Genomic DNA, 15,127 nt, shown 5'->3' on the forward strand with positions numbered 1-15,127 from the left:
CCGAAGGGACTGACAGTGGGCGATACATTCGACTAAAAAAGGCCTGATGAGATGAGCTGCCTTGGGCTAAAAATGGTCCACACGCTGCTGTATTTTATCTCTGAATGCCGGATGACTTGCGTGACTTATCCGCCACCAACTAGAATTCAAGCCGCAATGTTTTAGGGCACTTTCTGCCTGGGAAACATCAATTTTTCTGGCCGCTGCTACAGCAGTGGCTGCAACAATACCTAATTTTTCAGGCATGTGCACATGCCTAATTTTTCTGGCCTCTGGTGCTGCACTGTGGCTGCAAAAACAAAAACAAAAAAAAGGCACATACATGTGTCAATTCTCCTTAGTGATCGTTACCTTGTTGTGGTGAAGGGGCTTGCGTATCACAATGAAGCGATCACCTCTATGAGTGTGTTGGCAATGTTGGCACACCCCAGATGATAAGGTCGTTGCTTCATTGTGAACAGACCAAAAGCGATCGGCTGGATAATTTTGCATAGAAAAAACATTAATTTTTTTTGTGATCATCTAAGGTGTTCATTAAAGCCTACTAGGCCAACAATGGGCCCACACTGCAGAATCATTGTCTTCTGGGTCACTTAACTGTCACTGAACTACCTCAGCATGACCATAGGCTTTGAAAAACCCCCATCGCCTGCAATCTCCCAAACGTGCGCACGAGCACAGTCATCACTACACCAAGATTGACGCATAGAGGTATAAAATTTATGTCATGAGTGTGTCAACTATATTGACAACTCTTTGCGGTTGTCTAAAATCTATTCCATACACGTCCCCTGATAGGGGACGTAACAGGGATTAAACTGATAGGAATAGTACTACTTAACACACCTTATAATAATAATAATAATAATAATACTTGGGGACGTAACAGGGATTAAACTAATAAGAATAGTACTACTTAACACACCGCTCCTATCTGGTGGCACAGTAGATTGCACGTGCAGTGCCCCAAATTGGAAGTAGGAGGACCGACCAAGCATCTTTATCCATCTCCCGGTTCCTAAAATCGATTCCATATACAAGTCCCCTGATAGGGGACGTAACAGGGATTAAACTGATAGGAATAGTACTACTTAACACACCTTATAATAATGCAGAGAGAGGCAAGGCAGAGAGAGGAGTCTGAAGAAGAGGAGTCAGAGGAGGAAGGTGGCTTTGAGGAGGTGGAAGACCAACCACAGCAGGCGTCCCAGGGGGCTTGTTGTCACCTTTCGGGGACCCTTGGTGTTGTACGTGGCTGGGTGGAGGAAGAGACCTTCAATGACGTCAGTGAGGACAAGGAACGGGACATGGCTAGCTTGGTATCCAACCTTGTGCAAATGGGGAGTTTGCGGTTGTGCAAATGGACTGTTTGCGGTGCGTTAACCGGGGAGTTTGGTCTGTCACTGTGAAGCGGGACTACCTGATCGATACAACATCATACCTGATGTTTTAAAGCACGTTATTCCAAACAATTTAGGAATGTTAGGTGATTTATGCCCTTCATGGATTAAAACCAGACTCTGCGTCAACTACGTAATTTTCCATGGGAGTTTTGCCATGGATCCCCTCCGGCATGCCACAGTCCAGGTGTTAGTCCCCTTGAAACAACTTTTCCATCACTATTGTGGCCAGAAAGAGTCCCTGTGGGTTTTAAAATTCGCCTGCCTATTGAAGTCTATGGCGGTTCGCCCATTCGCGAACATTTGTGGAAATTCGCGTTCGCCGTTCGCAAATGGAAAATTTTATGTTCGCGACATCTCTACTTTCCAGCCCCCATCTTATTAACTTCCAGAGAGACAGGGTCACAAGTGTTGCTGTATGACTGGCCTCAGTGGTGATGTGTCCCCAAATGGCACATGACCCAGCAGTGATACAGAGACATGTCACAGCTGAGGCCAATCTTTAGCTGCAGTGGCGAACATAACCCCATCTGTCTATACATTTACAGACGGGGCCCGGAAGACTGCAGAACAGAGCCAGGGAAGCAGAACAGAGTGGTGTGGAGCAGGTGAGTATGAGTTTTTCAACAGGTATAATATGATATGGGAGATCTAATTACTATGTATAAATATATCAGGGGGCAGTACAGAGATCTATCCCATCATCTATTTATCCCCAGGACTGTGACTGTGACGAGGGGACATCCTCTGCGTTTGGAGGAAAGAAGGTTTGTACACAAACATAGAAAAGGGTTCTTTACGGTAAGAGCAGTGAGACTATGGAACTCTCTGCCTGAGAAGGTGGTGATGGTGAGTACAATAAAGGAATTCAAGAGGGGCCTGGATGTATTTCTGGAGTGTAATAATATTACAGGCTATAGCTACTAGAGAGGGGTCGTTGATCCAGGGAGTTATTCTGATTGCCTGATTGGAGTCGGGAAGGAATTTTTTATTCCCCTAAAGTGATGAAAATTGGCTTCTACCTCACAGGGTTTTTTTTTTGCCTTCCTCTGGATCAACTTGTAGGATGACAGGCCGAACTGGATGGACAAATGTCTTTTTTCGGCCTTATGTACTATGTTACTATGTTACTATACAGGGGTCTATTAAAAGAGTCTCTAAAGATGGACAACCCCATTTAAGGCCCAAAACAGTCCAGATTAATTAAAGGGAGAACGTCAGATAATATTTTTTTATGCTTATGGGTTTAACTTATAAATAAGCCCATACGTATACATTTAAAATATTTGCTGTGTTGCTCACGGGATCCCATGGTCATCCAGCAGTCTCTGTTTCTACAATGCTTTAAATTGAGATTTAAAAGTTGAGTATCAGATTATTTGTAATTACAGCTCATAGGTGATTCCACAAAACTATTTTAATACAGCTGGACCACCCTTGTATAACCCTCTTACAAGTTTCTGACTATTTCCTATTGACCCTTTCTATTTGTGAAGGTTAAATAATTATTACCATTACCACATACAGGATAATACATTTTTCATAGCGGCATAATACAAATGGCCATATAAAAGGCTTTATAAATAATTTACATTTATTAGAAATAAAGAACTTTATTTCTCAAAGAAAATGTAATCCTCACCAAGCACAGAGAAATGGCTAATTGGTATTTTGTCTACAGCCCCGTTCCCCACCGAGTTGTAGCAGACGGTATAAGGGAAATAAATTAATTTCGCAGCTCACAAGTCAGCAACTGAACATATCAGAAATTCCCCAAGAGAAGCTCAAAGGTAGCTCACTTTATGGTGAATACAGATTTTTGTTTTGTTTTGTCAGCACAAATAGTGGCGTGGCCATGATGTGTACAGTATGTATTTGATAAGTAAGATTGGAAAGCACTTGCTCTGACAAAGTATTTGTTTATGTTCCAAATCGTTTGAAAATCTTAGGAGAGGAATAGTTGCTAGGCAACTTTTTATATCTCGAGAAAGAGTTATAAAATGGAAACACATTCTAGTACAATGCACAATTTTCCAACCATGTTTCAATATGTAAATACTTCATGGGGTCATTACCTAAATACAACTCTACAAAAATCTCTTGTTCACAGAATCACAAGCAACATTTCTCCTAAAACTCAGTTATATAGAAAGGATAAAATGAAAGAAGTTGTTAAGGATCTCTCATGCTAGGTCGTTATCTTATGTCTACTGACTCTAACCTCTTCTCTCGTACAGTGACCCGAAAGCCCTATTTTGTAAAAGAGTGTGAGAACGAGCTTGGACTTCCCTTTTGCGAATCAGATATCCACACTCTATTCTCTCATTGTATTAGGATCCAGGAAAACTTTAAAATAATTTTTGTGCTGGTACAAAACCCTAGTTTTCCAGAAGAAAGCTAGTCTCTCGCCAACTGATGAATTTTTCAGTGTAGTGGTTCTCGGGCACTTATATTCAGTTATGGCAAGAATGTCCTGTCCATCCAACCATTCTGGCAGACCATCAAAAGTGCTATTAAAACAATCAGTAACAGAGAGGTCTCCTTGCTACCTGAGACTATCCTCCTCAGGCTCCCGTCTAAAGACTTTAAGCCAGCTAAATATTGTGTCATCACATGACTTATACAGTATAAGTTGCCAATTCCTCTTAGATGAAGAGACAGGGACCTTCTGACGATTGCGCAGTGGCTGGAGAAGGTGCATCAGCTTTTCCACCTAGAGGAGCTCTACAGCTGGTAGACAAACTGTAGACACAAGTTTATGAACACTTGGCCCAACTTATATTAAAGATTATGCTTATTCACCCTCTCTCATGGGCAATATTTTATCACAAGGTCCTACTCTTCACTCTATAGTTAATCTACATTTTCTCCTGCATATGGCATTGTCCAATCACATTCACTCCAGCTACAGCATTCACTCACATAGATCATCTTTATGTCACTGTTATGGGGATCCTTCAACTGTCAATGTTATGGGACTTCTTTGGCAGGCATTGTATTTGGGACTTATCTTGTTAGACTACTACAGTGATCCTGCAGCTGTCACTTTTAAGGAGTCATGAGGCTATCACTGTTATGGTGGTCCTGTGGCTGTCACAATGAAGTGGTCATGTGGCTGTCACTGCTATGGTGGTCATGGACGGTAGCTGTAACTATGAAGGAGTCATGTGGCTGTCACTATTAAGGGGTCATGTGACTGTCACTGTTATGGTGGTCCTGTGGCTGTCCCTATTAAGAGATCATGTGAATGTCGATGTTATGGTGATCCTGCGGCTGTCACTATGAAGGTGTCATGTGGATGTCACTATTAAGGGGTCATTTGGCTGTCACTTGTATTGTGGTTCTGTTCATGTCACTATTAAGGAGTCATGTGAATGTCACTGTTATGGTGGTCCTGTAGCTGTCACTATTAAGAAGTCATGAGGTTGTCACTGTTATGGTGGTCATGGGGCTGTCACTATTAAAAGGTCATTCTGCTATCACTGTTATGGTCGTCCTGTGGCTGTGGCTGTTATGGGGATCCTGTGGAGGGCACTGTATACTGGGTCATCCTTCTGTCACTGATATGGAGGTTCTATGACTATTAAAGGGTCACATGGAAGTAATTGAATGTTTTCATTGTCCCATAATTTGGCACAATCTAAATGACAACAGAAAATGAAAATTACTGTAAATTGTGGTAAATTTGATGTAATTTTAACAATTAACAATATTCAAGTATTAAGCTCACTTTGCACTCACCATGTAGTTCTAGTCTTACCGGAGTTCACCAGAAAAACTATTGCAAATTTGGGAAGACTCTAACTAACGGTTTATCATCAATAAGAGACACTTCTAACTAAATGTGAATTTTAAGGGGGCGTCAAGGCTAATAACAATGGCCAAACAATGTTTCAGCAATGGGTTATGCTACTGTATGGTTAGGGGTCACAGTTGTCCTAAAGCTACCACCAATGGGGCCGGTCTTTTGCCCTTCTGGCCCCATAGACCAAACCAACATGTTGCATTAATCGCACATACTTTTTCAATATTTTCACTTGCCATTCCTGACAGCTCTATGTTGACAGAGCAGTCATTTACAAATGAACCATAGTCACAGAGAATCTCGAACCATTGCAATAATGATTTTTGAAACAACCCCTTTTACCTTTACATGTGCTTTTAGGACACTACTGTCCATAGTCAAGACCGATACTAAAGATAGGTCAGCAATATCAGATTGGGTGGTCCATTACCCAATACCCCCACTGATCAGCTGTTTTTGAAAGCTGTTTCAACCATAAACAACACAGGGAATTGGAGCTGAGCTGTAGTAACCTGGTACAGGAGATTGAGCTTTCCACTTCCGGCACCGTCCATTGTTTTGCTTCTGGTGTCAGGAGGAAATTGCTGATCAGTGGGTGTACCTTGTGTCGGACTCCAATCTGATATTGAGGGCTTATCCTGATGATTAGAGCTAATCGAATCCCACGAGAATCCCCCTAGAAGAAGAATCTCCTCGTGCTTCGTGTCAGCGAATCGATTAATCCTGGAATTCAAACTTACTGCCTCCATTTGCATGCGAAGGGCCGCCAGCCTCCATCTTGCTTGAAGATCTCGGCTGAAATCCTGTGCGGTGCGAGATTACATCATCATGCCAGGCGACGTGATGACATTATACGTCACCACGCCGGCGTGATGTAATCTTGCGCCGCACAGGATTTCGGCCGAAATCTTCAAGCAAGATGGTGCCGGCCGGCCCGTCGCGCGCAATTGGACGTGGTAAGTTTCATGTAATGTTTTTTTAATGCTAATTTCACACTGTTTGTGCACTCAGATGCCTCGATCATGTATGAACGCGGCATCTGTGGGGTACCATGACGGGGGCAGCGCTATCGCAGCTTCTTGTCATTGAACCCGCTACTTACAAAAATATGCGCTTCGTGGCGAAGTAATTAATCACGAAGCGAATTTGTTTGTGAAATTCGGCGAATCAGCCGAATTGAATTTTCAAGAAATTCGCTCATCTCTACTGATGATAGATCATCAATATGTAAAGACTGAAACCCCCTTTAAACATGATTATTCTACTGTAAGACTACATTACCTTCATATGTTCTGTGAGCATCAGGTGTCCACGAGTTAGTGAAACTAGTTTTAGTGGATATTCAGAGGTTATTATACTGTCCATTTGGATTAATGTTAATTATCTATGACTAGGAGCATGCCATTGGATATAAAATATATGCACCTACCTTTTTGAGATATCGGACCCCATAAGTAAATATATAAAGGTTGAAAGTAAATTTCCACCTGTGAAAACACAATTAATAAAGTAGTAAATTATCATAATTCAAAACAGTAACATACGAAATATTAATATGATCCAAGTATATGCTATTCCTACAAAACTGAAGAACATTAATTAAAGGAGTTGTCCAGATAGGACATATGTGTCTTTAGGGCATATAGACATTATAGATTGACATTATCCACTGAGAACTTTCTGCTCTTATTTGTCTTTATGGCATATAGACATTATAGATTGGCATCCTCCAATCACATCCCTTTTCCATGAACTAGAGCAAAGAGGCAATGGCAAGACAATCCTTTTTAAGTGTAACTGTCATATTTTTATTTTATTTGCTAGTTTATTAGAGCTAGGCATGTATTCCTGAGTTAGTCTGTCAATGATTGTCAAATAATCTGTAATTACCTTATAATAACAGCTTTCATTAATGTCCCCTGTCCCTTTCCACTGCTCCTTTAAAAGACAGTTGCTATGGCTTGTCTGTCTCTGGCTAAGAAGACAGGAAGATGAGGGGCGGTCCTTCACACTGCATGCCTGCATTAGGCTTCAGAGTGAGGAGGCGTGTCTCTCAGTAATCCAATCTGATTGGCTGACATGGAGTTGCTGGCTACAGCAAGTGTGTATGTGAAGTGAGGGAAAGCAGTTTTGGCCTTAGAGAACTGGTAGAGGAGCCATCTTGAGAAGGTCCTCATATTGTAAATGTTTAAACAGCCGTAACTAAGGGAAAAACTCAAGGAAAACAGTGGTGAGTACAGTAAATTACACTGCATTGCCTTAAACAAGATAAAACAGAAACCTCATATGAACGGGAAAAAGGTACATAAATTATATATATAATATTAAAATAACTAATCCACATCATAGACAGTTCATCTGCTGTATGACCATCACTTTGGAGAAATGTCTGTACCACTGGTTCCATGACCAAAACAGTGTATTGCACAGCTGTTGGTGTACCTGAAAAGAAGATTACCTTACCTTATGCCTACCTTACATTATGCCACTCTACACAATAATTCTGGGAGTAGGACCCGTGTGACATTTCCTTGTGAAGGCCTCTTTATGACATTGCTCATGTGGTCTCCAGACCAAACTATGGCTATCATTGTGTGCGAGACAAAATCAGGACTCATTGCTGCAGAGGATATACCTTCAGTCTAGCCTCTATTGCTGTCTTGCTGTGCACCATGATAGCCTTTCAAAGTGGTGGTGTGAGGTCAATGGAACATCTGTAGTTGGACGTCTGTCTTCTAGCCAGATATAGTCCAAACGCCTTCTGATGGTTTGTGTAGATGCTGTTTGCTGCTCTAGGCTTGGGATGAGACAACAACTTGCAGTAAAGAATGGATCACTATGCACCATTCTTCTAATCAAACAATCTGTCTGTGCCGTGGTTCGCCTCTTTGCACCTCTTGCTCTCATTCCAGTTCATCGAGTGATAAACCATGGGCTCTCAGCTTAGGGCTTCTTTCCCTCTCAGTCTGTGACAAGTGGCTATAAAAGGCATGTCAATAAACAGGAGGTATCATACAATCGTCCGACACAACTTGATCTGATTTGTGAGGTTTCATGTGGCTTAAATACTTTGCTCTCAATCTGGCTTTTATATCCCCCCCCCCCCCATCCAACAGATTGGAGCTAGGTTCTTGAAAATGTGATCATTTGCAGATCTTAGCGACACCTGCTACTTCCTCTCGTAACCTTACAGCTTGTTCTTCTTGGTGTTGCAATTTCAATCTCCTCATCTCCTGTTCTATAGCATGACAACCCCCCTTCCCACACACAGAAACATTCATACAGCACAGTGCTAATCTTTGATAAAGCGTATATGTCCTCAATCCACAAGGGGATAATAATGGCAACACACGAGCAATAGTTACAGCAATCACAACAATTATTTCCAAATAAATCTCATTGCTTCAGATTTCTTGCAATGTATGCCCCCATTGTCCTAAAGTAACACATTTTGTGAAATTCTCGGTCGGGTAAGACGCAGACCTATCCAGGTATGTCCAGCCTAAATGCTAGGACATCAGCTTTACCAATATAAAAAAGTAGTCACACTAAAAACTTCATCTATAATGGCTTTCCTAAACATTAATTAGGGATACACAGATTTTACAGTTAATTCTGTATTAATATCCTGTGAACTTGTATATTTTATGAAGTGTAATAGAAGCTCTAATTCGCCTGCTTTATTATCCACTTTCTTATTTTCTATCATATTCTGTGAAATGGGACTCTAATAATAAGTGTAGTAAAGGGGTATTCTGTAAAAATAATTTCCCAGTCGACTGAATAATTGTTAGATTAGTGGGGGAACTGTTGAGTCCTTCGCCAATCACGAAAAACAGGGTGTCTTATCCTCTGTTTGAATTGAGCATTGGTCGAGCATGTGCAGTGCCGCTCCATTCAAATTCCATGGGACTACTAAAGGTAACCGAGAACAGCGATCCACTACTTTTGAAAGGAGTGAAACAAGTGCTACATTATTGATAATATATCCTCAGGATAGTTCATCCATATCAGATAGTTGGAAGTTCGACTCCTTGCACCCCCGCCGATTAGCTGTTTGAAGAGGCAGCAACACTCGTGTGAGCACTGCTTTCTAGTGTTGATTGAGCACCAAAGTGCTCGGGTGCTCTGGTTATCGAGTAGAACACTTTGGGATGCTTGGGTGCTCTAGCACCCAACCACAATGGAAGTCAATGGGAGAACCCGAGCATTAAACCAGGCACCCCCTGCTCTGAAGAGGGAAGGGTACCAGGTCCCACTAGAAGATCGCTGTGTAAGTCCGCGTTTAGGAGTCCCTGCTCTGACTCCGTATATAGCTATGTCCATATATGGAGTCAGTGCTTGGGCACACCCAGTGTATTTAAATATAATTTAGCCTCTATTTCTGAAAAGTTTCTGCCGGGATTTGAACTCACAACCTTCTACATTAGAGCAAGAACCTTAACCTCTCAGCTATAAAGTTAAATGATAAATTGTGTCAGAAAAACCTCATAGTAGTTTCTCTGTAGTAAGTATTCCTATACAGCAGAAGTATCATTTTACATTTAACTGCAGGTTAACATGCAGCTCTATAGCGTAGTGGATAAGGTTCTTGGCTCTAATGTAGAAGGTTGTGAGTTCAAATCCCAGCAGAAATAGAGTCTTAATTTAAATATATATGTTTTTAGCCATAATATATTTACATATATTATTATATATTTAGAATATATAATATATTATAATATATACACTGCCTGTCCAAAAAAAAAGTCGCCACCAAAAAAATAAAAAAGTCACACACTCTAATATTTTGTTGGACCGCCTTTAGCTTTGATTACGGCACGCATTCACTGTGGCATTGTTTCGATAAGCTTCTGCAATGTCACAAGATTTATTTCCATCCAGTGTTGCATAAATTTTTCACCAAGATCTTGCATTGATGATGGTAGAGTCTGACTGCTGAGGAAAGCCTTCTCCAGCACATCCCAAAGATTCTCAATGGGGTTAAGGTCTGGACTCTGTGGTGGCCAATTCATGTGTAAAAATGATTTCTCATGCTCCCTGAACCACTCTTGCACAATTTGAGCCTGATGAATCCTGGCATTGTCATCTTGGAATATGCCCGTGCCATCAGGGAAAAAAAAATCCATTGATGGAATAACCTGGTCATTCGGTATGTTCAGGTAGTCAGCTGACCTCATTCTTGGAGCACATAATGTTGCTGAACCTAGACCTGACCAACTGCAGCAACCCCAGATCATAGCACTGTCCCCACAGGCTTGTACAGTAAGCACTAGGCATGATGAGTGCATCACTTCATCTGCCTCTCTTCTTACCCTGATGCGCCCATCACTCTGGAACAGGGTAAATCTTGACTCATCAGACCACATGACCTTCTTCCATTGCTCCAGAGTCCAATCTTTATGCTCCCTAGCAGATTGAAGCCTTTTTTTCTGGTTTGCCTCACTGATTAGTGGTTTTCTTACAGCTACACAGCTGTTCAGTCCCAATCCCTTGAGTCCCCTTCGCATTGTGCGTGTGGAAATGCTCCTACTTTCACTATTAAACATAGGCCTGAGTTCTACTGTTGTTTTTCTTCGATTTGATTTCACCAAACGTTTAAGTGATCGCCGATCATGATCATTGTAGCCAGCTGAAAGATAATCGCCCATGCAGTAATTATCCAATAGGAGGCTCATAACTATTTGCTTAGTTAAATCCAGGTGGCGACTTTTTTTTTGGACAGGCAGAGTATATAAATATATTATGGCTAAAAACATCAGTAGTAGTTTCCCACATATGATGCATTCATATATATCAGAAGTATGATTTTATTCAAATAGGGGGGAAGGAGGGATTGGGACCATTGTGTTCATGATTGGTGGGTCCATGGTAGTTGGAGAGCTGTTAAAGACTTGAAGTTACACCGCTAGTAACAGTCTTAACTGTGCTCCTTAACTTCTATTCAGTCCATGAACTGGGAAGTGCAGGGTGAACAGTAGGCAGTGCTGCATCCTTGTGATTTATATATGGAGGCTTCCAGAACGTAAGGCGGCCATACATATTCAGTAGCTGTTGGGTGACAGCAATTTTTCCAAACTCCCTCCAAACTGCCCCATACACATCCACGTTTGGTCCAGCTGAATGTGTGTTCAATAGAGAGAATGGAGAAAGCTGATTCCTGGTAGCAGATTATTTCTGAGGAGAACAAAAGGATTGTATGAAAATATTCACTTCACCCAAACCTTTTCTCCTTGACATCTTCTGTTATCAGGAGGCCCCCACACTTTAGACTTCCGGCAAACCTACACTGTACTCAGAGCATTCGGCCAAAGCTAAGGGTGGGTTCACATCACGTTTTTCTCTTCTGTTTAATGGATACAAAAACATGTACGTTAAACGGATGCCTCAGACTGATGCCATAAAGTGGCATCCGTTCACCATAGAGTCCCACTGTAAAAAAAAAAGTATACTTCTTTTTACCATTGTAAAAATATAAATAAATACTTTTTTTAGTGGACTCTTCAGGATACAAGAACGTGGTGTACTGCGTTTTTGTATCTAACGTATGCATCAAAAGGAGGCATTAAAACATGATGTGAACCCACCCTAATTTGTATGGCAGAGTTAACTTATTTTTTTACTCATTTTTTTACTTATTGTATCACAGAAAGCATTTTACACCAGTTTATGATCTCGCCCGTGCTACAGCAAGATGCGCCTAATTTATAGCGAGGAGCACGTTTCGTCGGGAATTAGGCCCAACTGTAGCAGTTAATGCACCAAAACTGAAATCTATGCCAGTAGATTTGAGTCCTCTTTTACACCAGAAAATTGGCGTAAAAGAAAAAAAAAATATCTGGACCCACTGACCCTGCCCCCTCCATGCCCCCTTTTTGGAAAAGTAGAGAGGGTGGAAGAGAAAGCCACTTGCTGGCATGGGGAAATGATAAATTCCCCTCTCTAACTTTTTTATCTTCACCTTCACACACCTACATTGCCCTCATGTAATACACAGAGTCATTATGGCTTCATGTGCCATTTACCTATGTTGTGTTCCTTTTCACGGCTCACAAACTAAATGTATTTTTAAGCAAGTTCATCAAGCCACTCTCATTAAATGAGTGAAATATGATTACCTTCACATTGGTGCATTTAGAGGAAACATTTTATCGACTTTACAGCTTTTTTTCTCTGACAGTAATTATAACACGGTGTCACTGTGCTATTATTTTATTGTAAGACAGAACTGCTCACTAGGTTAAAAGTATTACAATGAACACATTCCGGCTATTATTATTATTATAATTGCCCGTGAATGTAATCTCCTAGTGCTGCTTCTTTGTTGACCTTTGCAGATAAAGAATAAAAAGTCATTAAAAGTAATTTTGTTTCCACCTTCACAGTTAGTAAGGTTGCAATAAAGCTTAATATTTAAACACGAACAAAAGTATAAGAAATCAAATTGTTACTTTCACTTGGTTTCAACTTTGGACTAGGCAGGGCAAGGGAAGTTTTCTGCAGTTGCCACTACGGGGGAGCACACTTCACAGATTTCTACAAATCCCATTCAGGTCGATAGTATTTGTATGCATCACTAAAGAATGGGCTCCCCCTAGTGGTGGCTATAGGCAGACATTGTTTAATCATTTATTTCTATGACTGTGAAAGGAGATGACTTGTAGCTGTAAGTGTGAAAAATGGAGCTCCAACTTCTATAAAGATGTTACAAAATAAAATTTGGGATGAACTCACATTAATGGTCTCACAGGAGAATGGAGTAACAAGCTCTAGGAGTAGGAGCTCTGGCATGTGCTTCCCATCTCCTTCACTGTCTTTCAGCAACTCCCCCTCCAGGCAGGAAGTAGGAACAGCCAACTCGTAACAGAAAAATGTAATATTTTATTGGGGGTAGGAATGATCAAATAGATTTGCTTTGCCACTGTGGGCAAAGTGGTTAGCACTGGTGCCTTGCAGCGCTGGGGTCCTAGGTTCAAATCCAACCAAGGACAGCATCTGCATGAAGTTTGCATGTTCTCCCCATGTTTGCATGGGTTTCTTCTGGGTACTCCGCTTTCCTTCCACACTCCAAATACATCCTGATAGGGAACTTAGATTGTGAGCCCCTTGGGGACAGTGTGATGCCAATGTCTGTAAAGCGCTGCAGAATATAGCAGTGCTGTCCAAGTGCATCAAATATAATAGCGGACTGTGCAGGATACAAGAACATGGTGTGCTACATTTTTGTATCCTCTTTTTTGTAACAGATACGTCAAACAGAGGCGTAAAACGTGATGTGAACCCACCCTCAGATGTGACTAGTTAAACAAATCAGCGACTGTGCACACGCTGCTAAAATTCCTTTAGCGGAGCGTGCAAACTTGTTGACGCCAATTAGCTTAAATATTATAGCACATAAGCCAACGTTTGCAGTAACAGCACACTCTCGAGATTAACAAGGCCATGAGAGATGTGTATCCATATTAATCTACAGGCAGAGGTAAGGTCCCGAGCTCCTTATGAAGTGTAAATTCTTTGCGATGAACGAATTTTAATTTTAATTGCCTCTGATTGGGATGGAGAACAGCTGACATCTCCTAGTACAGTATAGGGAATAAAAGCCAAACCCCAATTTGCTACTATGGACAAAGATGTTTCTTCTTCTCTGAGGCCCAATGTACTTTTTTGGCGGACTGATGTGGAGAGATGATAATATTACATTCTTATGGAACAATATGGTACATTTAGTTAATAATCAGAACAGAGGTGATCGAAATCTCTCTGAATATGTATCTATACAGCATGTATCTATTTAATATCAATCTACAAGTGCTCTCCATGATAATATTTCTCCTCCGCACACATTTATTAACGAGCACCAGACACGGACACAGCACAGAAGTCTTTTTATCTCCCAGATTATGAATAAAATTATAATTTTCTATTAACCAGGATACAGAATGTTTGAAGAAAAAATTAATAAGATTCAGCTGCAGCACACAGTCCAGAAATTATTTGAATGTCTGCCATGTGTTTCAGTGACAGAGTTCAGAAAATCAGATTTATTCTATTTTCTTGAAATGATTATGGGGCAGATACAAAGGCAGTTACATATATTTGCTTTACAGCAAGCACTTGGGCATATCAAAACTAATTAAGAAAATCTAATGGGAGCTTGTTGTAAGCATGCTATGTGGGATGTGCAGTAGTCACTATGCCAGGAGGGGAAGGAGGAGCGGAGCTGTTTGTCAGTGATATAATCTTCTATCTGCCTCCAGCTTTATAATTCTGATCTTTGAGAATAATGATATTGTAGTGCCTTGGAGCAAGGGTACTTTGGACTACAGACATTCATAGACATTTGCCCTATTGCTACTACTCAAAGCCATCAACTCCCTACTTTAGTGCACTTTGAAGAGTTAACTTGCATTTATGATGCATTGCATTGTATTTTTATGTTGTTGAAATGCATTTTATACAAACCGGATTCCAAAAAAGTTGGGACACTAAACAAATTGTGAATAAAAACTGAATGCAATGATGTGGAGATGGCAAATGTCAATATTTTATTTGTAATAGAACGTAGATAACAGATCAAACGTTTAGATCCGAGTAAATGTATCATTTTAAAGGAAAAATACGTTGATTCAAAATTTCACGGTGTCAACAAATCCCAAAAATGTTGGGACAAGTAGCAATAAGAGGCTGGAAAAAGTAAATTTGAGCATAACGAAGAGCTGGAAGACCAATTAACACTAATTAGGTCAATTGGCAACATGATTGGGTATAAAAAGAGCTTCTCAGAGTGGCAGTGTCTCTCAGAAGCCAAGATGGGTAGAGGATCACCAATTCCCACAATGTTGTGCAGAAAGATAGTGGCGCAATATCAGAAAGGTGTTACCCAGCGAAAAATTGCAAAGACTTTGCATCTATCATCATCAAC

At 40.8% G+C, this 15,127-nt stretch overlaps 1 protein-coding gene across 2 annotated transcripts in view; it reads right to left on the reverse strand.

Moving 5' to 3' along the window:
• The window catches only part of CERS6 (ceramide synthase 6), a 212,501-nt gene that overhangs the window by 118,388 nt on the left and 78,986 nt on the right, over positions 1-15,127 (reverse strand). For both annotated transcript variants that reach the window (XM_040441028.1, XM_040441027.1), the window contains exon 4: positions 6,635-6,692. In XM_040441028.1, the coding sequence (XP_040296962.1) occupies positions 6,635-6,692 (58 nt within the window). The remainder of the gene's footprint in view (positions 1-6,634; positions 6,693-15,127) is intronic.

The sequence above is a fragment of the Bufo bufo genome, chromosome 7 (assembly GCF_905171765.1).
Source record: "Bufo bufo chromosome 7, aBufBuf1.1, whole genome shotgun sequence".
Lineage (NCBI taxonomy): Eukaryota > Metazoa > Chordata > Amphibia > Anura > Bufonidae > Bufo > Bufo bufo.